A 25,631-nucleotide genomic window follows, 5' to 3' on the forward strand; every position below is an offset into this window, starting at 1 on the left:
GTGAAGAGGAATGGAGAAAGAACCGTCCCCTGAGGTGCCCCTGTGTTACGCACTACCTGTTCAGACACACAGTTCTGAAGTCTCACAGACTGTGGTCTGCCTGTCAGGTAGTCAGTGATCCACAAGGTCATGGAGGCATCGACTTGCATCTCCTCCAGCTTCCTCCTTAGAAGTAAGGGCTGTATGGTATTGAAGGCACTGAAGGTATTGAAGGAATTGTTGGCTGTATTATTATAAAAACATGCATTTCATATTTGATTGTAATTACTAGAACAAGAATATATAATATTTTCTCTGGTTTATAGATAACACAGCCTGATGTATTATTGTTGTTTGAGACCCAGGAGTGCCCATTATAAAGTATTTTTGTAAGCCAACAACATTTCATTTTGTGTGTGACCTAGACTCTTATGCACATACCTCTAATGTTTATATATGAGTGGTTAAATGATTACATATAAAATTAAATTTTCATACACACACAATTAATTAACTGTAGATGGTATTCCATATTTTACTTACAATTTTGATATTTTGATCCTTCATGAATTTTAGATATCATCTTTCATGCATAATCACTGCAGTGGGTGAGGGTTTTACAGTTTCGTACATATACAGTGCCTTGCGAAAGTATTCGGCCCCCTTGAACTTTTCAACCTTTTGCCACATTTCAGGCTTCAAACATAAAGATATAAATTTTTTATTTTATGTGAAGAATCACCAACAAGTGGGACACAATTGTGAAGTGGAACGAAATCTATTGGATTTTTGAAACTTTTTTAACTAATAAAAAAATGAAAAGTGGGGCGTGCAAAATTATTCGGCCCCTTTACTTTCAGTGCAGCAAACTCACTCCAGAAGTTCAGCGAGGATCTCTGAATGATCCAATGTTGTCCTAAATGACTGATGGTGATAAATAGAATCCACCTGTGTGTAATCAAGTCTCTGTATAAATGCACCTGCTCTGTGATAGTCTCAAGGTTCTGTTGAAAGCGCAGAGAGCATCATGAAGACCAAGGAACACACCAGGCAGGTCCGTAATATTGTTGTGGAGAAGTTTAAAGCCGTATTTGGATACAAAAAGATTTCCCAAGCTTCAAACATCCCAAGGAGCACTGTGCAAGCGATCATCTTGAAATGGAAGGAGTATCAGACCACTGCAAATCTACCAAGACCTGGCCGTCCCTCTAAACTTTCAGCTCAGACAAGGAGAAGACTGATCAGAGATGCAGCCAAGAGGCCCATGATCACTCTGGATGAACTGCAGAGAACTACAGCTGAGGTGGGAGAGTCTGTCCATAGGACAACAATCAGTCTTACACTGCACAAATCTGGCCTTTATGGAAGAGTAGCAAGAAGAAAGCCATTTCTCAAAGATATCCATAAAAAGTCTCGTCTAAAGTTTGCCACAAGCCACCTGGGAGACACCCCAAACATGTGGAAGAAGGTGCTCTGGTCAGATGAAACCAAAATCGAACTTTTTGGCCACAATGCAAAACGATATGTTTGGCGTAAAAGCAACACAGCTCATCACCCTCAACACACCATCCCCACTGTCAAACATGGTGGTGGCAGCATCATGGTTTGGGCCTGCTTTTCTTCAGCAGGGACAGGGAAGATGGTTAAAATTGAGGGGAAGATGGATGCAGCCAAATACAGGACCATTCTGGATGAAAACCTGTTGGAGTCTGCAAAAGACCTGAAACTGGGACGGAGATTTATCTTCCAACAAGACAATGATCCCAAACATACAGCAAAATCTACAAAGGAATGGTTCACAAATAAATGTATCCAGGTGTTTGAATGGCCAAGTCAAAGTCCAGACCTGAATCCAATCGAGAATCTGTGGAAAGAGCTGAAAACTGCTGTTCACAAACGCTCTCCATCCAACCTCACTGAGCTCGAGCTGTTTTGCAAGGAAGAATGGGCAAGAATTTCAGTCTCTCGATGTGCAAAACTGATAGAGACATACCCCAAGCGACTTGCAGCTGTAATCGCAGCAAAAGGTGGCTCTACAAAGTATTAACGCAAGGGGGGCGAATAATTTTGCACGCCCCACTTTTCATTTTTTTATTAGTTAAAAAAGTTTCAAAAATCCAATAGATTTCGTTCCACTTCACAATTGTGTCCCACTTGTTGGTGATTCTTCACATAAAATAAAAAATTTATATCTTTGAAGCCTGAAATGTGGCAAAAGGTTGAAAAGTTCAAGGGGGCCGAATACTTTCACAAGGCACTGTATGCTCTAAGACTGTTGTACCACTTCTTCACATCTCGTAAACATGCAACCAGACTGAAAGGACAACAGAGGTTTCCCTAGAATAATGGCTTTAGATTAATGGAATATTAATTAACACCTGAAGAAGGCTCCGCAGCTGAAACATATTTTTTTTCTTTTCTTTTCAGCATGGAATAAACCTATTACTTGTTCCTTTGCAGCCTACGCATGCTGACACAGCTACCTACCTAAACTACTTTAGATTAATGGTACACACTTGGGAGAAAGATTATTAAAAATTATTACCCTGATGTCTACGTGTATCTGTAGGGTTTCACTTTCTAAATATCCTCAAGACACTCTGCCAAAATTAGGCTGAAAAATAAGTAGTGGGTTGGGTTCCCAGCTGAAGAGTAATGGGTTCAAATCCAGGGCAGGGAGCACTGCTGTTATACCTTGGAGAAAATTGCTTCACACATCTTGATTGATTAAATGCTGTGTAGTGTTAGCGGGTCTCTGGGTCATCAGTGTTGATGAGAATATAATCTCAACTAGCATATCTGTTTATATATATGATTAAATGCTGCTGTCTTGCATAAAGGGGATGAAATGTTTTTAATTCTCTTCCTACTTTCTGACTGAATGCCTTATATATGAACTTTATACATGATTCTTTTTTTCTTCTGTGAAATATTAAAATTAAAGATAAAAATTAAACAATGATCACATATATTAATACACTCATGAGAGTTTTCCAAGTTAGCACCATTTTATGGTTGTTTTTTTCCTTTGTGGAATTAGGAGTATTTGAGCTTCAGGACTAGTGGCCCTGAGTGATTAATAGTAATCAGCTAAAGAGGTTTGAAGACATCATCTACAGCAAGAGGCTAAATCATTAAGGGACAGTAGCATGGAGCTGAAAATGATTATTTAGTTTTAAGAACATAGCTTAAGAACTAATACTATCCATCTGAAGCCTCAATTTGTTTGTTAAATGCTGCAGTATGTTCAGTATCAGGAATTGATGACCCTGTTCGGTATCAGGAATTGAACCACAATCTGAGCTTTTCTTTCTGTGTGGACAAGGGTGCAGGACTGTTAATGTGCTTGTAAATATGTCTGGGCCCTGCGTAATGAAAGCTGAAGTATTATTCCTTAAACTTTCTCTGCTTGTGGATTTCTCAACCCAAAACATGTTATCCTAATAACAAAAAATGTATATATAAGGTTGTTTGAAATAACCCATTTTCTTCTTGATCGTAAATACAAAATTTAGTTGGATCTAAAATAGCTTTAAGACTTTGTATGCATATGCTCATATAACTGAAACATCTTCATGCATACACATAAAGAACCACAGTTTATTGTCTATAACCCTACAATAAAATGTATCCTTTTCCTGACTGGGCTTGTTTTATTACTAAATAATTTGTTTAACGTTTTTTTTAAACTTTTTTTTAACTTAGCTGAAAAAATAAATGTGTGAGAAAACATGGATTTAGCAAGTGAATTTTAATTTAATTTAATTGCCTTTTTTTCAGTTTCACTTAAAAGGTACTGAACCTGTTCCAGGTTATGCAGAATAAGACTCTTGGCAAAAACCTTCAGATAAATGCAGTTTTAACAGACATCAGATTTAAAGGACAAAATCTAAAGGGGAATTTTGGCTGCAAGTTCAGAAAAAATGACTTTCCCCACAAAAATGGGGAATGCACAAATAATAAAACACAGTAAAATAACCTACAGTACATATGTTTAAAATTCAGGAATATCAATGGTACCCTTTAGGGGTAGTTAGTTGCTAACAATGAGTGCTACAGATTTTCTTCTCTGAGGCAGAAAAAGCCATATCCGATCACAAACCGGAGGTGTATTTGGAGAGGAGAATGGCACTCCCGGACTGCTCTTTTTTGACATTGGGTCTTGCTAAATGGGGTATATGAGAGTTATTGTGCTGGTCTGTGTGTCCCTTGTAGGTGATTTGTGTTTTGCTCTTTGTGTCAGGTAGGCAGATATTGTACTGTAACTGCTAAATTATTTGACTGTAATATAAAGGAAAACTTTGCAGGAAATTGCAAAGGTCTGGTCTGTGGCTGCACTAGTGGCTCTGGGAGATATAAAGAACCTCTTGCAGGGATAAAGGGGATAAATAACCTCTAGCAAGCCTAATGATTGCTAAGTAAGAACTAAGTGTTGGGAAGCTGCATTTAAAACTGAGAACAAACAGTAAAGTTTATACAAAGGGTTGTAGGAGTACTGCATGAAACCAGCCACACAGCCATGTTGCAGAAGATGAAACAATGTCTTTTTTCAAGAAATGGTTGGATAAACACATTGGAGCATTTATCTACTTGCATCAAAACAAGCAAGATGGGGCATATGGCCGGAGACTGGTGAGCTTTCCCTCAAGCGAAATTTCTGGCTTGATGCGCTACAGAACCACTTTATTGGTGACCCTTGCTGTCCATGGTATCCGTAACAGTCTTCTCCAGCACCACAGCTCGAAAGCATCCATCCTCTTTCAGTCAGCTTTTTTCAGGGTCCAGCTTTCACACCCATACATTGATATGGGGAACACAATAGCATGGACCATTTTGCATTTGGTTGTGAGGCTGATGTCTTTGCTCTTCCAGATTTGGTACATGCTCAGCATCACACTATGGCCTAACGCAATTCGTCGCCGGATTTCAGGGCCGCAGTCTCCAGTTCAGTCGATCATGGATCAAAGGATGCAGACAACCTTAACGTATCCGATCTCTTCATTATTGATGGTTATTTTGACTGCTCCATTTCCAGCTGTTGTCATGATCTTCTTTTTGATGTTGAGGTGGAGACCCATCTTTTCACTTTCCTTTTTGATTCTTAAAATGAGGTAATGTTTTCTTACAAACAAGTTAAAATGTATACATATATGGTTTTAAAATCATGGTTAGATACATAATGATTTATCAATTTTTAAATGTCTGATTTAAACCTTTACAAGGAAATGTTTAAAATTAACATAGTAGAACAAACTATGGGTATAATTTTTTAGTATTAACACAGCTTAAATATATCTGAACAAGTTAGCCCAAATATTGTACCAGTTTATCATTGTGTTGTATGTTCTGAGAAACTCAGAAACCACCTCATAGTAGTTCTCTTCTGGTAGCCTAAAATACATAAAGGCATCAATGATATCAACTTACTTCAAATATGAAACTATTGTAATTCTAATATTACATAATTCAAATGTACTGTCTAATTGTGCATTTGAATTTCTAAGAGAACCTGAAAACTGAAGAAACTATTACTGAGACTGACATCCATCATCCATCCAATATCAAAAAGTCACTTTTTGTGGTAGCAGTCGCAGAAGCCCAGATACTGCTCTATAGGCTTACTGCAAGATGCAAGGTTACATCTTACAGTACTATTATACTTAGTTTATAGTACTGTATTGGGTGGGTCAATGTTTTAATTTATTTTGGACCTATGTTATTAGGGGGTGTGTTGGCAATAAAATAAAGGCTTTTGGATTTAACATTGTGACCACCCCGCTAACTTAAACTTAAAAGAGCACATCTTGTGGTTGGCTTTATTTTCAGTGGGGGCTTAGTCAATGAAAAACAATAATCAAGACATTTAATTTTAGTAGGGATCTCAAACTTTATCTAGGTTTTTCTACAGAAATAGGCTCTTCTCAGTTAGACATGCAGAAAACGTTTATACAATAAACCATTGTCGTTATTACACTTACTGAGCTTCATCTGCGTCGTTTGTAACTGAATTTTTACAATAGCAACAAGCTGAACTACAAATTGTGAACGAAGGCAAAATTCAGTAATGCAACACATATTAAGCCTTTAATGTTTAAATTATTTAAAGAGGAGTCTGCTTCACTGTTATCTGTTATCTTTCAAAGACACGGGTAATTAAACCATTCCATTGGTACACTTTGTATTTTTAAATCTATTGATGTAAGATGATATGATAAGTACTTTTACATAACAACAGTAAGCATCAAGCGTTAAAAGCATTATTCAAATTCAGCGGAATGCAAGAATTCTAAGATTTACTTCCGCATTTTATTGTTTTTTTTTCTTATCATAAAGTAATGAAAAGCCACTTTTAATGAAGCTATATTAAATAAAGTTTATTATTATTATTTTATTATAATCTAGGTGGATGCTGCACACTAGTGGTGGTGGAGGGGAGTCCCCATTACCTGTAAAGCGCTTTGAGTGGAGTGTCCAGAAAAGCGCTATATAAGTGTAAGCAATTATTATTATTATTATTATTATTATAATCTGTTTTTAAAACATTTAGAGTACTGATGATGACAATATAACGGTGTATAAAGTTAATTATCAGAATTGTTTAACATCCGCCACCAGATGTCTCTGCCCTGCACCGCCAACCATGAATACCACAAAGTTACTGATGAACTTTTCTCCTCCGTGTGCAGTAATCTGACACCAGACTAACCTAAAAATCTGAGGGGTAGGATGGCGTCCCAGCTTTATTCGCAGAAATAGTTCAAATGCTTAAGAGACGGAGTAGGGGAAAGAAGGAAAAGGACAACAGGATGTTTGATTTACTGAATCAAAGTTAACATTTTACGTACTTTAAAATTATTGTTTTCCAAATGATATCAAAACAAGAAGTTTCACTTTCAAGAGGCGCATGGGTAACTACCGTTCTCGGCGGCTGCGTGTGAGGAGGAGATGATGAAGAATTACAACAGCAGTCCCCGCCACAAAAGTCAGACCTCAAATCATAACAGAGATCGAAAACACAAGAGCAACTGGCTTTCAGTGATTTTATTACGATTTTCACTGCGTGATTATGGTTTCTGTATGGCTACCCTGTTCCTGTTCTGTTTGGGCTCACTCTTCTATCAGCTGAACGGAGGACCTCCTAAAATTCTTCTGGACATCCGGCAGTATCTTGGTAAGTCGAGTTTTGTTTGCTAGAGGAATGCTTAGGAGTTGTTTTTTTAATAAAATATTATATTTTACGCAGAGAAAAATATTTATTTTTATCTATGTTTAATGTTTCAATCGCTTAGAAGGTGTGTAACGGCAAATGTGATTCCACGTTGCTGTCCCTGTCCCTTTAGCTCCAGTATAACTACTTAGTAATACAAATATTAAGGGCCCGTACGCTTCCAGGGGTATTTCTTTCCACAAAGCTCCAGACGTCCACGTATCAGGGTCTGCGGAGCTTGATAGCATCAACCAGTTTTATATCACTGTAACAGCATATCTCAAAACGTGTCACTTTTAAAGAAACCGTGTACTTTTTGAGAAACTTAGGTGGTTGAAATTCTTCAATCAAATCCGTTCCTTTACAACGTAAACATGTAAGCACTTTCATTCCAGTTTGAGTTTTGCTTACAACGTTTTAAATGTCCACGAGAAAGCTACAACTAGTTTATGTGTCAACTAGCGTACTTTAGTAGTTGGTAAAAAAAGTATTCGCTTCTTATTGTACTTTTAAGTACTTATTGGTGTTAATTTGGACTGAATCATCATGTCGTAATGAGCTTCTTACAGAATTAACATTGAAATTCTGAATGCATCTTATCCCTAAATAAACGTTATCTACTTGCATTAACACAATCTTTAAGGGCGCCAAATAACGTGTTTAAATAAGCAATACAGTAAACGTCTTGCGTCTTAAGCGTATAGAACGAGATTTGTTCTCGACATTGGAAAAAACCCCGAGCATAATTGTTTATTGTGTTTAATGTTCGATTACGTGGTAATGCCAAACTGTGAGATTACCCTTTTCACATGAAATCTGCGAAATTTAAACTTAATCAAATGGGCTATCTGTACTTTGTCTATCACATACTGTACACAGCTGAGTTTTAAGTGCCGTATTCGGTTAATCCACAGAAATACGAGATATTGTCCTGGAAGATGATTTGCCTAAAACGTTGTAAACTATTTTTATATTGCGCATATCATGAAATGTGGATTACCTCTGTTTCTGGGATCCAAATGATCCAGTTGACATTAAAACTGGGTTGCAAATCGCGCATATGATTAAAAAAACAAACATTTATTAGTTCTGATCATCCCAGAAGGTTTTCAAACAGAAACCATACCATACTTATGGAACCATATACGCAGTTAGTTTAGTTGAATAGCAAATAGAAAAGTTCAAGGAAAGTAAAATCATTTCAAGGTTTTTAGGTGAACTTTTTGTTTAGTTTATTGGAAATTAAAAGAGATCAATTAGTATTTGTATACGCATTTAAACACGCTTTGCTTGTTCTTTTCTGAGTGTGGCCTGTGGAACAAAACAATGTCCCTCCAGATTCAAGGAGCCACATGACTTTGCTTTGTAAATAATTTATGAATATTTTTTTTTAAATAGGGATTTGTACTCAATGCCTCAAATTGACAGTGTTTGTTTCTTTTTGTGTTCTTTACCATCATGATCAAAGGCTAGAATTTTATTGAAACAGTTCAGGTGCAATACATTGCTCAAGGGTACAACAGTCATATTTCACCTTAAGTTTGAACCCACAATCTTCCACTTGCTAGTCCGGATCCCCTAAGCACTGCTCTACGTTGCATGTTGAGTTTTTATAAAATGTGATTCTACATTATTGTCATCACATATTACTTCACATAGGCAGCTAGTCTCAAAATATATAGTACTAATATATTAAGTTAGCTATAATACTTTCTTATAATGGTCTTTTTTAACCTTCTAAAGAACTGATGATAAACTATATCAGAATAATGACATGAATACTTCATGATAAAGTGAAGCAAGAGATAATTTATGTAAATTTGTTTATTTTTCTGGAGATCTTTTGAATTGCGTAACTTTAATTTCACACAGATCATTTTGCTGAATGTGGTGGTTCTTTGTTTTTGTTGCAATGTTTTTTTTTACACTTTGTGCATATAATGTTTATGCTGAGTTAGTTAATAAAACAAATAACTTTGCATGTTTTTTTTCTTTTGAAGGGATATTTGAAGTGTGTCCCCAGTAGAACTCGTGTAAGATAAACAATTATGAAATCACTGGCACTGATTGCTTTTTAAAACCTTTATCCATGTTATGAGTCTTGTGTGACTCTGAAATCAAAATGGTGTGTAATATTATTTAAGGACGTTTAACACAACCAGGAAAGATTCTGAAAGCCCTATTTAGTTGTTAATGACACTTACATTAGCACTAATTGTAGTGCTGAATGTCAAGAGGTAATGCTGGGCAAAGTTCACTTAACCTGAAATTGTTAATCTGTAATAGTATTTTCTGAAATTCGTTGAAACTTGTGAATTCAATAAAAAGTCATTCTTATTTTTCAGTTGTCACTTTTAAACATTTTTATGAAATAATGTCTAAACATAAAAAAGAAATGAGCACAAAAAGAAACTTGTAACTACATTGGTGTATCTCTTTGGAAAATTAAAGTAAACACAGTAGATTCGGGTATTGATTAAATGGTTTTTTGAATCATTTTGATTAAATGATCATCAAGGTACCACTGCCAGCAGCCATATCACCCTGCAACTCACAACTGGCAACGCACTGAAGCTAAGCGAGTGTGAGCCTGGTCAGTACCTGGATGTGAGACCTGCTGGAAAAAACTAAGGTTGCTGCTGGAAGAGGTGTTAGTGAGGCCAGCCGGGGGTGCTCACCCTGCGGTCCGTGTGGGTCCTAATGCCCCAGTATAGTGGTGGGGACACTATACTGTAAAACAAGCGCCGTCTTTCGGATGAGACATAAAACCGAGGTCCTTACTCATGAAAAATCCCAGGGTGTTTCTCGAAAAGAGTAGGGGTGTAACCCCGGCATCCTGGCCAAATTTCCCATGCCTCCTAATAATCCCCCTCTATGAATTGGCTACATTACTTTGTTCTCCTCCCCGACTCCGACGGCAGGCGGAGCGATGGGCTGGTTGGAGTATTCTCGGTCGCAATTAATGGCAATGTCAGCTCAAAGATTTGGTTCAAACCACCAAATGGAGACAGGCGTGCCGACAAGCGGACCCTGCTGATGTGGGATTAACACTAGGAGATATCATCAAGGTACCACTGATCATGGTGCACTATTTCACTATATAGCCTCATTAGTAAAAGAGTTGGTTTGATAAAAATGATGGAGTAATTTAATCTTTTGAATATCTAGCTACCTTCTCAGAAGTATAATGGCTTCATGTCATCAGGATGTTGGAGGCCTGGCTGAGTCATATTGTTGGTTGTCGTCTAGGGTGTTCAGAGCCAGTGGTTTCTAATCTAGCAGAACATTACAGTTGAACATATTTTGTCTATGGTAGGCCTTGCTCTGGGAGACCACGAGTAACTTCACCTTTTCAAGATTGACACATGATTCACCATCTTTATGATGCTTTTTGTGCTGCAGGTTTCACTGCATCAGAAATGCCTGCTCTCAACAATCTGTGCATTAGGGTCCTCTGAATCTGCAGGTAAACAACCTTTATCATTAGCAGGGCAGGTGAGCACACAAGGATCCAGTGCTCACTATTTCTTATCGATGCAATACAGTGAGGTATAGCCTTGCAGAATGATAAAACTATTAGTGTATTAGACAAGTCGATGGGGAGGTTCACTTGTAATGATCTGGGCAGGGGTGCTAGTCTCTTCATAACTCTTCTCGGATTTATTGATGGCAAAATAAAAAGGCTATGCTACATTGAACCAAGTCTTGAGGCCTCACTTGCTCCCCTTATTGCAGGCTCATCCTAACATGACAACATTCCAACAGGATAAGGCACATCCTCATATTGATCAGTTATGTAACCATGGCCTTCTTGAGAGACGACTGTGTGACAGTACTTGTCAGACTCGAGCCTCATCAAAATATGTGGTATGACTTGCAATTATGTGTTGTTCTTAAGGCTTAGGGTCTATTGACCAGACACATGCTTGTTCGGGCTGTACAAGGGTTATGAGACAGAAGCCCCAGAAGCACTTTGGTGCAGAGGATGTGTCGCTGATGTAAATGTAGCAATAAAAGCTGTACATGCTACATTGAGGCTATACACGCTGCTAGCCTGTGAGTTTCACTCTGCATTCTTTATTGAACAGCCCTATTGAAGATAATTGTTCATAAACATAATGAATATACCTGTTTTGTTTGTTAATTGTTAATGTAACTACTACAAAGCCATTTTCCTAATGATAACTATGTAATTTTGTGCCTCTATCAGTGATACGTTTATTTAGATGCTTGCTGTAAATTGTACAGTATATAATATTTCCCATCGTTTGTGTTTTCAAATATCACCTCTCTTGTGAAACTCACATATTAAAATGCACAGTGAAGAGTGAAAGAAGAGTAAGAGACTATAATTTAATGTCTGTAGGTTTTTTATGTAAATTATATTGGTTTGCTTTGGCAACACTGATTTACTCATTGGTCATGCCAATAAAGCATCTTGAATTGAAATGAATATACATTAACCAGACCTACAGTATGTTGTATGGTAAATTGTCCCTTTGTCAAGTTTTTGATTTGTAAATCACAAAATATGTTGGTTGGCATCAGTGTGACTATAACATATTCAGATATGTGTATGTTTTGAGATGTATGTTCTTTTAGAAAGAATATTAAGTAGTACACACTGTAGATATTTCATGGGAAGTGTGTCTCAAAACACTAATACTAGATATCATTTGCTTATTTTGTGGAGTTAGATCTACTCTGCGTTGTTTCAGTCCTTTACAAACTGAGTACTAGAGGTGCGCAGTAAAACCGGTATAGCGTTAACCTGCAGTTCTTTAGTCACGCAGTAAGTACCATGTTACTTTTCAGACTGTACTCGATACGCTTGGTAAATTCCAGCAATTTTTGTCAGCGGTTTTATTTTTTCAATTTTAACAAAGATTTTGTACTATTTACATTCATAAAGTCAAATATGATTAAAAGAATAAAATGAATGTGATTAAAATGTTATTAACTTTAATAGGGTGAGTAAAAAAAGTCATACTAAAGGTATTTCCTGCATATCATTGGCTAGTAAGTTTAGAAATATGATGTGATTTTAGAAATCATGCAGAAATAATTGCAGCTGACTGGTTCAGAGAGACTTTGACTTTCATCGATACGGGCGCTCTCAATAACCCATTGAACATGTGCTGTTTTTTCTAGTTTTTCTGATTCTTCTGTAACTCTAGTTGGGAAGGAAGTCTAGTCTTGATCATGGTTTTAATTCCATTACTTCCATTAGACATGCTTTGATTTTTTTGCAAGTACGATTGTCTTAAACTGTTGTGAAAATGTTTTTTTTAATTTAGTTATTGACAAAAATCTGCATGTTGTTAAATTGTTCTGTTACACTGTTCAGTGTTATTTCTAGTTCTTTGGTTCCAATAAAAGAACAAAACAACAATTTTCATTATATTGTATACAACTCAATATGCTTTACTAATCATGAAATCAAACTATGAGAGAGTCTATATATAAACATGCTAAATAGTTTGTGGTATACCGTGGTACATATCACGGTACATGCAAGTGTAACGCAGTATACTGTGGTACGTTTTCCAGTTGCGGTACCCAACCATACTGAGTACCATAAGAGACAAATAACCTTTTGTATGTTGGACTTACTTATTTTACTTTGATATACTTAAGGGTACTCCATATAAACATGACATTTATAAGTACCTTTATGGAACTATACTTTGTGGTCTCAGTTTTGCATTTATATTGGCAAGTTTGCTAAAATGCTTGATTTTTTTTTATACATGCCATATATTGATTTGCCGATCCAAAGAAATCGGACTTTCCTAAGATGGTGAGGAAAAAGCAGTGTGACATTAAAGATTTATTTACAATTATGTGGTTGTTTGTAACTTGCTTTTGATGATGAGCCAACTCGGGGAGCCCACTGTAGAACTTGCCCTTTCACACTGCCTGAAACAGGAGCTGTATTCTTCTGCTGAGGAGTCCATGCGTGTGTTTCAGCAATAAACTGCAATTGCCAAGCCATCACCATGTTGCCTGCACCTTTTGTGGCTGTGTAATGTGTGTTCTATTAAACATCCTGGTTGCATTGTTGGACAGAATGCATGTACTGTATTTTGTCACTATGCTGCAGACAGGCCAAAAACTGCTATTGAAAACATACTAGTATTTAGACATCATGGGTAAAACACTGCCATAATCCTGTATATTAATCAATGAAATTCATATGGTGTGAAGAGATGGACAATTATTAATGTGCCAAATTGAAACAGTCAGCTACTGTTTGGATTTAGATTTAATAAACAATGATAATTGATTTTTAAAGTAAGTTTTATTATAGGAATTGCTTTCAAATTTGGGGCAAATAGTAATTTTATACATTATAGTGAAATATGATTCTGATAAATTAATTAAGACTTACAATTCTGTATGTTGAGCTATCAAACAGTGCAAAGAATCATCCAGTTCAGAGAAAAATCCTTTTTTCCTGCACTCTTCCTTTTTCATCAATGAGTTTTTCATGAATAGCCAAGACATCTTGGCATATGAATGCTGTGTTATTCACTAAAATTAACTTCTCTAGATTTCAACTAAGCTTTTAGCAGGCTGAGGAACAAGAATTGCATCAGATATCACACAGTGAGATTAGGGGTCAGCTGGTTCTGTGAGTGGTTACTGATAGTGGCGAAGCTACCGAGACTCTAAACACACCAGCACATTAAAATTATTAGAATTATTGTATTTGTGCCACAAGTGTAATTGTGAAACAGTAGTTAGTTATAGTCTCAAGAGATAATGTTAAAAAGCTTCATACAACTTAAAAACAACTATGTCACTCTGCAACGTACAGCTGGCAACCCACTGAAGCTAAGCTGGTGTGAGCCTGGCCAGTACCTAGATCAGAGACCTCCTGAGAAAAACTAAGGTTGCTGCTGGAAGTGGTGTTAGTGGGGCCAGTAGGGGGTGCTCACCCCGCTGCCTGTGTAGGTTCTAATGTGCCAGTATAGTGATGGGGACACTATACTGTTAACAAGCGCCATCCTTCGGATGAGACATAAAACCGAGGCCCTGACTCTCTGCAGTCATTAAACATTTCTTGAAAAGAGTAGTTATGCCGTTACCCTGGCGTCCTGGTCAAATTTCCCCCTGGCCTTTACCGGTTATGGCCTCCTAATAATTCCCATCTTTGAATTGGGTTCATCATTCTACATTCTGTCTTTAATTAGCCAAGACAGCTGTGGTTGCTAAGGCCTTATGCCTTAATTCAGGGCTCCACCTCCACACTGAACACGCCCCTGCGTAATGCCACAGTGTTTTTTTCACATTTTTACCCAGGTGTATACTGATGACAAAAGTCTGTGATCTTCACTTGATTGACGGACAAACAAAATAATAGGAAATGCGTTAAGTCTCTGGTCAGAATTTATTAAATGACAGCTATTTCTACCAAACAGATCATTTTTTCTGTAGGCAGTCAGTTTTAAAATAGCATTTTAATAAAATAACATTTTTTAATTTATCTTTTTATTTCTATGTAAGTCAGCTGGAATACAGATGGAGTTTTCACAATTACACAGTAAGGACATGGAGTTTTATGTTTTGGTGAGTTTTTGCTTTGTATTTTGTATTTTGCCATTTTCAATGAACTTTGGAGGATCTCTCCAGATAAATGGTCTTATAAAAAAAGATTGTGTTGGGTACAAAATATACCATTGTGAAGATTGGAGGCTGAAGGTTGTCTTGCTTCTTAATGTTTGTGATGCTGTGTTTTGATTTTGCTGGTAAAAATGATTTAATTCAGTTTCACATAACAAGCACACAGAATGCTAAAAACACTTGCACCTCATAAAATGATAAGAGGCATGACAGTTTCTGTGTCTGTCTTTAATAGCACAAGTGAATAGAATTGTGCCAGGGGCAGACTGGGTCAGGGACCTTGAACGGGTTGCAGGGTAAAGAACTGGAGTCTCATTAATTTTAGCAAAGCAATGAACATGTCAGAACATTCCCAGAGCTGAAAGTTTGAATACTGCATGAAAAAAGAATCAAACACATGTTTCTAAGCAGTTTTTGACTCCTTGTTGAGTGTGATTCAGTATTTGCAGCTTGCCATTCCTAATATCTTTATATATTATCATGGTTATCAGCAGTTCAGTAGTTTTCTAAAGCAAGCAAAAAATAATAGAGTAAATAAGGAAAACAGTCTTGAAAAGCATGTATTGAACTTGAGAGACTCTTGACACTATTTGAAACCAATCCAGAAGAATGCAATTAAAAAGGATAGGTTAGGTTCAACCCTATAGTATCATAACATGTATCTTTCATAATCGTGGGAAAGGGATGTGCTTTAGTGTTTGTATTGCCTTTAAAGTCTTTACAAGTGTAAAACAAAAGAAAAGGTCAAGGCAAGGTCTTAATTCATTTACTTTTCAGTTCAAAACACAATATGAGAAACAAATTCTTTTGTTGAATTGAAATGAAACTGTACGACTATTACAAGAACTCCCAGTGTTTTACTGGAGTTATATACAATTGGATACACAAAATGTTTGAATGCCGTCAAAAAGGAAAGGAAGGATATTTTTCCAAGTGTTATTGAACATCAAATAATACAAACATACAGATGCAGCCATTCAAAATGCGCGGGCGATACCACATTATTTTGCGGTGCGCTTTACGCTGTCTACCGCGAGTTACCGGTAAATACCGCTAGTTACCGTAAATTCTCCTATAATTCCGCAAGCAAAATAATAGTATCCGGAATCTCCGCAAGGTGGAGCTAATAAAGCTCAACCTCTCATGTTTGAGCTGTCGCCATCAAAGTCTTTAACGAAGATATTACTAATAGTATTAATAATGAATGACCTTGGACAAGCTTTAAACTCAAAGTATTGCCCTGGTCCACATTCTTTTTTTCATTGACCGTCTTTGTAAAAGTAACACCACAGCATTTCGCAATCACGCATTTGTTTCCAATCATGCAAAGTACAGTAATTTTTGAGAATCGATTCACCATGCCTTTCACATGCTCATAAAAGAGATTGATTTAGGAACATAAACATATTACCGTATGCAAACTGTACTGTATACAGTATGTATATGTATATTTAATGTCTTAACTGTGCCCGTTTAAGTATTGAATATTTATATGGAATTTTACTACTGAAGGGAAATCTTAGTAGCTGAGCATAAAAAGAATAGGAGCATACTGTAAAGTGTGTGAAGCCCATAAACGATATTAATTTTGGAACTTAAACATACAGTATATGGCTGGTCTCGGTACTTTAAAGAAAACATACACAGCAGTATTCCATTTCTCCCTAAACATTTTAAGCATCGAAGTCTAACGAACTAACGTGATAGCGGAGTCAACAAGCATACTTTTTAGAATTTGATTAAAAGGGAATATAATATGGAATCGCGTATCTAAAGAAATTTATAACGATCTAATTATATTCATGTACCGCAACACAAGAATAGTACACGCTGTACATTGTCTGTTGCAACGTAAATTGCAAAAATGCACTTGGAATCTGTCCAAGCCCTACTGTGTCAGGCATTTTCTTTTACTGCAACGGACATAAAAACTCCCTTGCTTTTAACAGAGGGTTTCATAATTTCTAACTACGAAAATTATTTAAACTGCGACACTTATCATTCAACCAGAGCTCGAAATGTCACAAGGATCCTCTAGAGCACAGCAAAGACTGTATTAAAAGAATCGCGTATCTAAAGAAATTAATAAGATATAATTATATTTGTGTACTGCGACAGAGCTGTGTAGGGCTGTTTCACCTCTCTCTTCATGTGACTCTATTCAAAAGCCATTTAGCAAAGAGGGGATGAGAAGAGTGACAAACTAGTATACTTTAGATCTTTTTTTCTGAACCGGGGAAAATCTGATCATGTTTCTCTATAACAATAATAAAAAACTTTATTTTACATATCACCTTTAAAAGTGGCATCTCAAAGCAATACAGTAGATGTAAACCACAGATTACAAAGTAAATACCCAGACAAACGCAAACGCGTTTTTAATAAAATGCTTTTATTCATTCAGCAGAGAGAGAGCATATAACCTGGGCGTAACAGCTGTTCCTTTTTCTGATCACTCGCTCTCTGGATAAACGTCTCGCCAGTCCTGTTCTTTGTTTTCCTAATTTGCCGATTATGCCTTCTGCGATCCACTCCTGCCCTCACACTTAAAGAAGACTATTCTAAATTTCTTTGCGCGGTCCATTTTGCCATTAACCCTTGTATGTGCTGTCATTAAGGTGATATCACATAAAGGTGATATGTAAAATAATGTTTTTTATTATTGTTATAGAGAAACATGATCAGATTTTCCCCGGTTCAGAAAAAAAGATCTAAAGTATACTAGTTTGTCACTAGTATACTTTTAATACAGTCTTTGCTGTGCTCTTGAGATCCTTGTGATATTTCGAGCTCTGGTTGAATGATAAGTGTCGCAGTTTAAATTACAATCTAATCTTTCCACGTTTGATCCCACGATCCCAAGAAAAATAAATCTAAACAGGGAGAAAGCTATTCTGAAAGTTTATTAAGATACTTAGAAGACAAAGATATCAATTTATGTTTCGATGGGTCCAGAGGCAAAAGTGCCTTGCCTTGCAATCTCCGGGAAACCATTAGTAGCATGGTGAATCGGAGATTCTCAACCCTTCGTGCGACTGGAAAAGAATTTGTGATCGGATCAACCAAATGCTTCGTAGAAGGAGGCGCTCTTTTCCTCTAGTCTAACAGTCTGTCCACAAACAAAACATTCCTGTTAGACAAGAGGATTGTAAAAAACAATTACTTTTTGTCAATGAAAACCGGTATGTGTGTCTCTCTCTGCTGGATGTCCCTCTCACTCTCTGCTGAATGAATAAAAGCATTTTATTAAAAACTAATAATATGTTGCATTTGTCTGATTGTGAATCAAAAAAACACATATATACAAGAGCTTAGTTAATGCGACACGGAATTACTTTCCATCCTCTCTACATTCTCAGAGTAGAACAGACTAACCTTCTAATGAAAGACGGTCCACCCCCCACGAACAGGAAAAGTGCCCACAGGCACTAAAACTTAATATGGTCAGTAACGGTAAACAGTAACATGGTCAGAAGGAGCACGTACAAACGTTTCCGAAATAACCACATGTAAGACTCTGATGCTTAAAATGTTTAGGGAACAGCATCAGAGATATGTTTTTAACTGCACTGCATCGGAGAGAATACCATAGTGTATTTTTTTTTTTACTCCCTGGTGGAAACTGGCTTCCATAAGAATCAGTATGGCTCAGAGATGAAATAAAACTTCACTCACACCAAACAAATGTATATTTCTAAATCTATTATTGTTATAGAGAAACATGATCAGATTTTCCCTGGTTCAGAAAAAAGACGATTAAAATCTGTAATCTTTCCACTTGTATGTCATCGGAAAATACAAGAAGTTTCTGTTTTGTGTAAGGATGGTATCAAAAAGTAATCTAAGTGGTGAGAAAGCTGTGCTCCTCAAAGCGCTTTACAGGATAAAAACAATAACAACAATAGTGGCTGGGCAAACGATTTTTTTATAGAAATACAAAATGAGATATAATGATGTGTTCCGGCTAAGACATTAACGAGTAAAACCCCCCTCTCTGCGGGAGTGCTGGCTGTGACGAATTAAACCGGTTTCACAGGTATTTTCAAAGTAGAAGGGGGCGAGATTTCCAGCTTAATTTTCGTGTTAAATAATTTTTTAAAATTAAAATTCATTCTATACAGCAATCGCATATTTGGGTACAGTTTCATAAAACTTTCATGCTTAAAATGTTTAGGCAGAAATAAAAGACTGATAATGGAATTGAATGGAATGAATGATAAGTGTCGCAGTTTAAATAATTTTCGTACTTAGACATTATGAAATGCTCTGTTAAAAGCAAGGGAGTTTTTATGTCCGTTGCAGTAAAAGAAAATGCCTGACAAAGTAGGGCTTGGACAGATTCCAAGTGCATTTTTGAAAATCTCATGCGTCTAGCAAAGTCTAGTAAAATCAACATAAATTTTGTTAAGTGCTCAGGATAGAATTTTTTTAGTTATAAAAATAAGATGGCTTATATTGAATAATTTTACCTCACTGAAATGTTAGATTTCTCATATATATTTTCAGTGTAAGGTCAAGCTGATAAACAACAAAGACATTTTTTTGCTCATCTTTACCAAGGGTGCCAATCATTCTGGAGGGCACTGTAGCTAGGTGGCAGGTTGGAGGTTACCACCTTCCCTAAGCTTTTTCCTACAAGTAACTGAGTAAATTGTGCAGCTTTGTGAGAAATCATTTCTGATTTCTGAGGTTTCATTTTCTTAAAAATACAGTTAAAAATGTGTTGCTGTTAGTTGGATTTTGAAGTCGCGTTTCTTAGGTATGGTGTTTTAGGTATCTGTTGTTTGGATGAGCAGCAAATCTAGTGTAAGCAAAGTGCACCAAGTACCTTAATTTGTTTATAAACCTGCTTTAGCAAAGGACAGAATGCTGTAATGTCAATCAAAAATGTGTGGGTACATAGCTTAGCAACAATATATACAGATTTTTGGAAAAGTGTCCATACCTCTGGCTTGGCAAACTCACTGTAGTAGTGTAGTTACACTAAGTTCAAGTTCAAGTTTATTGTCATTATACTCATATACAGGTATATAGTATAACAAAATGCTATTTAGCTAGCTCTCGGACGATGAGTAGTACAAAGAAAAAAAACCAACAACAATACAATTGTATAACAAAAAAAAGACAGAGACAACGGGCAATGTGCAAAACAACAACAGGCAATGTGCAAATCAACAAAAAGGTAACAGGTGCAAAAACAACATCAAATGTCCAAAAACATACATCAACAGAATGTAATAAAGGGATAGAAATTATGGGGAGTGAGCTTTTTGACATGTAAGGTAGAGGTAGATTTCAGTATGTGTTTGAGTTTTTGGTAAGAAAGAAGGCACTGTGAGGTTGAGATCATAGGTGAGAGTGAGAGAGGCTGGGAGTTTAATAGTTTGATAGTGCGGGGGAAAAACTGTCTCCGAGTCTGTAGTCTGTAAATTGTAGTGTCTCTTACACAAGACTGAGTTAATGTGGGGTGCTGGTTGTAAATGGCCCAATTTACATATAGTGGAAGCAATGCCCATGCAAATACAGAATAAAATGTATAAACTGCAATCATTGATTACAACACCACTCTTCCCACTGTGTAATAATCTGCTGAGTGAACATTCTCTGTGAAATTTCCATGTCTTCATCCACAAATCTGTCTTCTGTATTGTAGTATAATATTGCAGTGGTTCAGACATGAGTATATTTCTAACAATCTGAACAATTACAAGAAACTGGACATATTCTAAACACATCATATACAAATGTGTTGGTTGAAAATGAGGTTGAATGTTGTAGAACCAAAAATGGTATAGTACACTTTAAGATAAACGTAGCCTAATTAGTTGTTATCAAAAGCAGTAATGTACTAATATCCATTAAAAACACAAAAGGTGCTGTTGGTTCCAGTACTCATGCATTTCTTTTTTAATGCCTTCTGGTTTACACTGAAGAATTTTAAAGAAAAGAAAGTTAATTGAAATTCATTTATATCTGTAAGTGCATTGATCCAATATCCTAAAGCTAATTATACCCAGTTAGGGTTCCAAGAACCTGGAGCTCATTGGGTGCAATACAGATCTACACATGAATGTGATGTCAGTCCATCTCAGGATACATACATACACATGTATGCATGTTTACAGGCACAATTTAGAGGCACCAGTTACCCCAGCCAGCATGTGTTTAGTGTCACGGACGTCCAAAGGGACTAACCGTGGGGAGCAGGAGAGCGGAAAAAGACCCATATGCGTAGCGGCGAGACGGGAAAAAGGCCCGGGCTCATTAGTGCAAAGAGTTCAGGAATGCTGTATAGAAACCTATGCCCTCAGGGAGCGGACGTGGGGCGCCCTGGTGCTAGGCGGGTCTCAGGACATCCGAACCTCAATGCTGAGCGAGGACAGAGTGCAAATATATAGCCCAAGGGAAAGAGAGGGACAGGAAGGACAGCAGACCGGAAACTAGGGACAGGACAGAGAAGGAGCGCCCTCTGGCTGCAGAGGGCGTGACATTTAGAAGGCGAATTGAAACGGTATTGAACATCCCTACAGAACACACTACAATATGGAATTTGAACCTAGCCTCAACATCAGTGAGATAGCAGAGCTAAATGCCACTGTGCCACCCACATCTGCATATTATATATATATTTAACTATATGAAATTTTACAGAGTGCCTGCGATATTCTTAAAAATCATTTAATTGTGAAACAATATGGTGCAGTGATTCTTATGACAAAGTTTTCTCTTCTTTTCATGAATTGTGTTAAAATGTACTGATCAACATAAAATAGATTTATAGTTCAGTTTCACAGTAAAGGAGAACCAAGTGGAGTAGTTTCTGTTCACCTAAACTAATTTGATCTACTTATTCATATTCTCTGCTATGTTTTAACCAGCTGCATGTAGAAAAGCAAAGGTTTGTAATTTGCCAAGAGCGTTAGCTTCTTCAGCTACCAAAGTCCTTATGATCTCTCATTGAGGTTTCTTAAATGTGTGGCATTGTGGGTGGTTAGTATCTATGATGTGGTTCAGACAGTTGACAGTGGGTGGTAATTCATATACTTCTGCTGGGACACATTACAGTTGATATCATAAGCAGTGAACAATAAAAAAATAGGATTCATTTAAAGAACTATCCTGAACATTTTCTGAATCTGGCACCTTTAAGCTTTTTTCTTTAGAAATTTCTTTTAAGGAAAAATTATTGTCATTAACTGTAGAGATAATGCCCCTTAAACTATGACCGAAACAAAAACGCATAACTAAACCTTGAATAGGCAGTAAGGGAAAGTCTCGGTTTCAAGCCTAGCTGAGCTAAGGCATTTCACCTGATGCATCTAGAGGACTATTCAAAAACATGTGTGTTTTAATATGTAAAATGTGTTTGACTAATCATTAATAAATGCATTTATATGTTTGGTGGTTCTTATTTTTTGTAATTCTATCCCAAACCAATCAATCTCTAGTGTTCTCTTTCATTTGAAATTAGAAGTTATCAGCTATACTTCCCACGAAGATCTTTTGCCGTTTTTTGCAAGAGGAATTAGGACAATGTCAATGCCTTCTTCAAGTGAACCTTTCTTTACACTGCAAGTCTCAAAAAATCTGCAGTAAGCATGGTGAATGGAAGTATCCTTCCATGATACTGTGGTCAATAAGTCATGGGACTTGCAGTTGAATACCAAGCTGTATGTACCTGCCAAAGAAATCATGGGTGACACCCAGCCAATTATGTATCATCACCACTTTTGGAAGATTGATCACCATTGGTTAATGACAAACAGATCCAGCCTTTCAGAATGCACAATGAATAATGTACCTTAATACAGCATACATGCATACAACTTTCCAGCACGTTTTTTTTAAATATTCTGTTGCAGGACTGTACTACTTTGTAAAACCACCATGTGGAGTGGTGAATATTGAGTGGTGGCACTGTGGCTAAGGATCTGCGCCTGTGATTGCAAGATCAAATCCTGTGGCTGGCAGAGAAATCCTACTCCGTTTGGCCACTGAGCAAGGCCCTTAACCCCAACTGCTCCAAGGGCACCATATAAATGGCAGACCAAGCACTCTGACCCCAAGCTTCTCTCCATGTCTGTGTCTCTCATGGAGAGCAAGCTGAGGTATATGAAAAGACAAATTACTAATGCAAGAAATTGTATAGGACTAATAAAGTGATCTTACACATGCAGCAAAACGAGTGGGGTACACTGTGGTACAACGAGGTAGGCGAGTTGCATCAAAACGCGTCATACCGCGGGTACCGTATACAAATTAGATTATGTTAATAGTATCCAGAATCACTAAAGCTTAACCTCTCATATACGGCATTTGAGCTGTCACCAGAAAACACCCAGTTTTGAATCCCGATCACTGCTGAGGGACAATCTTTATTCAATTAAGAATTTAAGATGTATACTCTTTAGACTTTTAAATTGAAACTGTGTATTACATCATTAAACATTAAAAATTTGGTATATTTTATGAAAGCAAGATTGCTCAGTTAGACAAAAGAACACAACCTACCAACTTTATCATAAATATTTTAATTATGTTGAAATATTTTATGCACCAAAGTCTTTACGAAGATATTACTAATAGTATTAATAATGAATGACCTTGGACAAGCTGTAAACTCAAAGTATTACCCTGGTAAACTGAATCTCCGATTCACCATGCCTTTCACATGCTCATAAACGATATTAATTTAGGAACATAAACATATAATGTAAACTGTACTGTATATGGCTGGTAATGGTAGTTTAAAGAAAAAATACACACCAGTATTCCATTCCTCCCTAAACATTTTAAGCATCAAAGTCTTACATGTGGTTATTGCGGAAATGTTTTTAGATGCTCCTTCTGACCATATTACTGTACGTTTATATACTTTGTGAGAAAAGTGATCGTTTTTACCTTTTCTGTGAATACGCTCGTTATCGGAGTAAACAAAAGTATACTTTTAGAATTTGATTAATGGAATATAATATGGAATCGCGTATCTAAAGAAATTAATAATGATACAATTGTATTTATATAGAGTATCTTAAATCCTGCTAAACTAAAAATTAGACACAAGAAGAGTATTATTGGACAATGTTGTGTGGTTCTGGTGAAATTTAAAGTTAAAGAGGGGACACTTGTGTATCACCTCCTTTTAAACTTGTAAAAAAGGAACATTCCAATGTTAATGCGACACGGAAGATATTATTATTAATTTAGCGAAATTGGGTTAGAGACAAAAACTGGGCGGCACAGGCAAACCTGGCTGCCCAGAGAACACAGGCTGTGCTCCCACTGCTAGCGGGGAGAAATAGACAGAGACAGAGGTGCACTTCCTACTGCAGTGTGACAGATACTCTGGGATTAGAGAAACATTCTTCCCTAAATTCAGAAATCGAATCCCAGAATTCCCACACTTTCCAGAATCACAACGGGTTCCAATCCTACTGGGAAAGGGAGGAAAAAACTCAGTATGTGATCTCCTGTTGCAGCCTGAGGAACAGTGAGTCTGTCTCCCAAAAATGCTCAGTATGTTTACAGTATATGTTAATATTTTATGATATGTCTTTGTTGTAAATGTCTGTAATATGTCTATAGATCTTTTTTTTGTTTTGTTTCATGTTAGTTTTATTATTTTTATTTGCTATGATCATGCTAATAAAGCACCTTGAATTGAATTGAGAGAGAGAGAGAGCAGAGAGAGAGCAACACACTGGGGTGCGAAACCAGGGAACTATTTACACGAAAACGAGAGATCTCCCCAGACTTTACACCCGTTTCACAGTGGGTCAGATGCACTGGTCAGTGGCTTTCTTAATCCCCGCCCTGCTGCTCACTGCGTACCCCAGCTGGGCGCTCTTCGGCTGCAGCGCCGGGCGAATGCGCTATATTAATGTAGGGCTTTCGGGCTCACGTGGGTTTGAGCCCGACACCCTGCGGTACCGCTGTCTGCATACAGTACGAACATGTTGTGATATTTAGAAATATAAAAAATTTCAATATAGTGTCCATAATATTTGCTATTTTAGTTTTTCAAAGAAATGTTTATTTGTTTAAAGAAAACTCATGGCAATAGCTGGATTTGAGCACCAGACCTCAGCCTTATAAATCAGTCACTTAAGCCATCACACCAGAGACGCAGTGACGTAGCAAGCAGTGAAACAGCTGTACACATATCAAAAGAAAGTCTTATACTACTATTTGTGCTACAGTACATTTAATATAATTATATTGTTATTAATTTATTTAGATACTCGATTCCATATTATATTCCCTATTAATCAAATTCTAAAATTCTAAATTCTAAAAGTATGCTTTTGTTTACTCCGATAATGAGCATATTCGCTGGTGTGTATTTTTTCTTTAAACTACCAATACCCGCCATATACAGTATAGTTTACATAATATGTTTATGTGGGTAGCTGCCTCAGCATGCGTAGGCTGCAAAGGAACAAGTAATAGGTTTATTCCATGCTGAAAAAAAGAAGAAAGAGAAGAAAAAAGAAGAAGAAAAAAGAAGAAAGAGAACAACGTTTCGGCCGTGGAGCCTTCTTCAGGTGTTTATGTTATATAATATGTTTATGTTCTTGAATTAATATCGTTTATGACCTACAGATGCGTTATGCTCCTCTTCTTTTTATGCTCAGCTACTAAAATTTCCCTTTAGTTGTAAAATTCCATATAAATATTCAGTTACTAAGCGGGTTAAAATGTGCACAGTAAAGAGATTAAATGATTCAATCTTTTCCCTACCGACCAATGTACCATGAGTGCCCCTGTCAGTCATTTTTGCCAGCCAGTCACCGCGGTATGCTGTGGTGGCTTGTGGGTA

The 25,631-nt window shown here is 36.8% G+C and overlaps 1 protein-coding gene across 2 annotated transcripts in view; it reads left to right on the forward strand.

The window, feature by feature from the left end:
* Positions 1–6,511: 6,511 nt before the first annotated feature.
* The window catches only part of usta (uronyl 2-sulfotransferase a), a 276,356-nt gene continuing 257,236 nt past the window's right edge, over positions 6,512–25,631 (forward strand). The window contains exon 1 of one of the 2 annotated variants that reach the window (XM_006625869.3): positions 6,512–7,150. In XM_006625869.3, coding sequence (XP_006625932.2) covers positions 6,925–7,150 — 226 coding nt within the window. In that variant the 5' untranslated portion in view covers positions 6,512–6,924. The remainder of the gene's footprint in view (positions 7,151–25,631) is intronic. The other variant, XM_015349170.2, reaches the window with a different exon arrangement.

The sequence above is a fragment of the Lepisosteus oculatus genome, chromosome 2 (assembly GCF_040954835.1).
Source record: "Lepisosteus oculatus isolate fLepOcu1 chromosome 2, fLepOcu1.hap2, whole genome shotgun sequence".
NCBI lineage: Eukaryota > Metazoa > Chordata > Actinopteri > Semionotiformes > Lepisosteidae > Lepisosteus > Lepisosteus oculatus.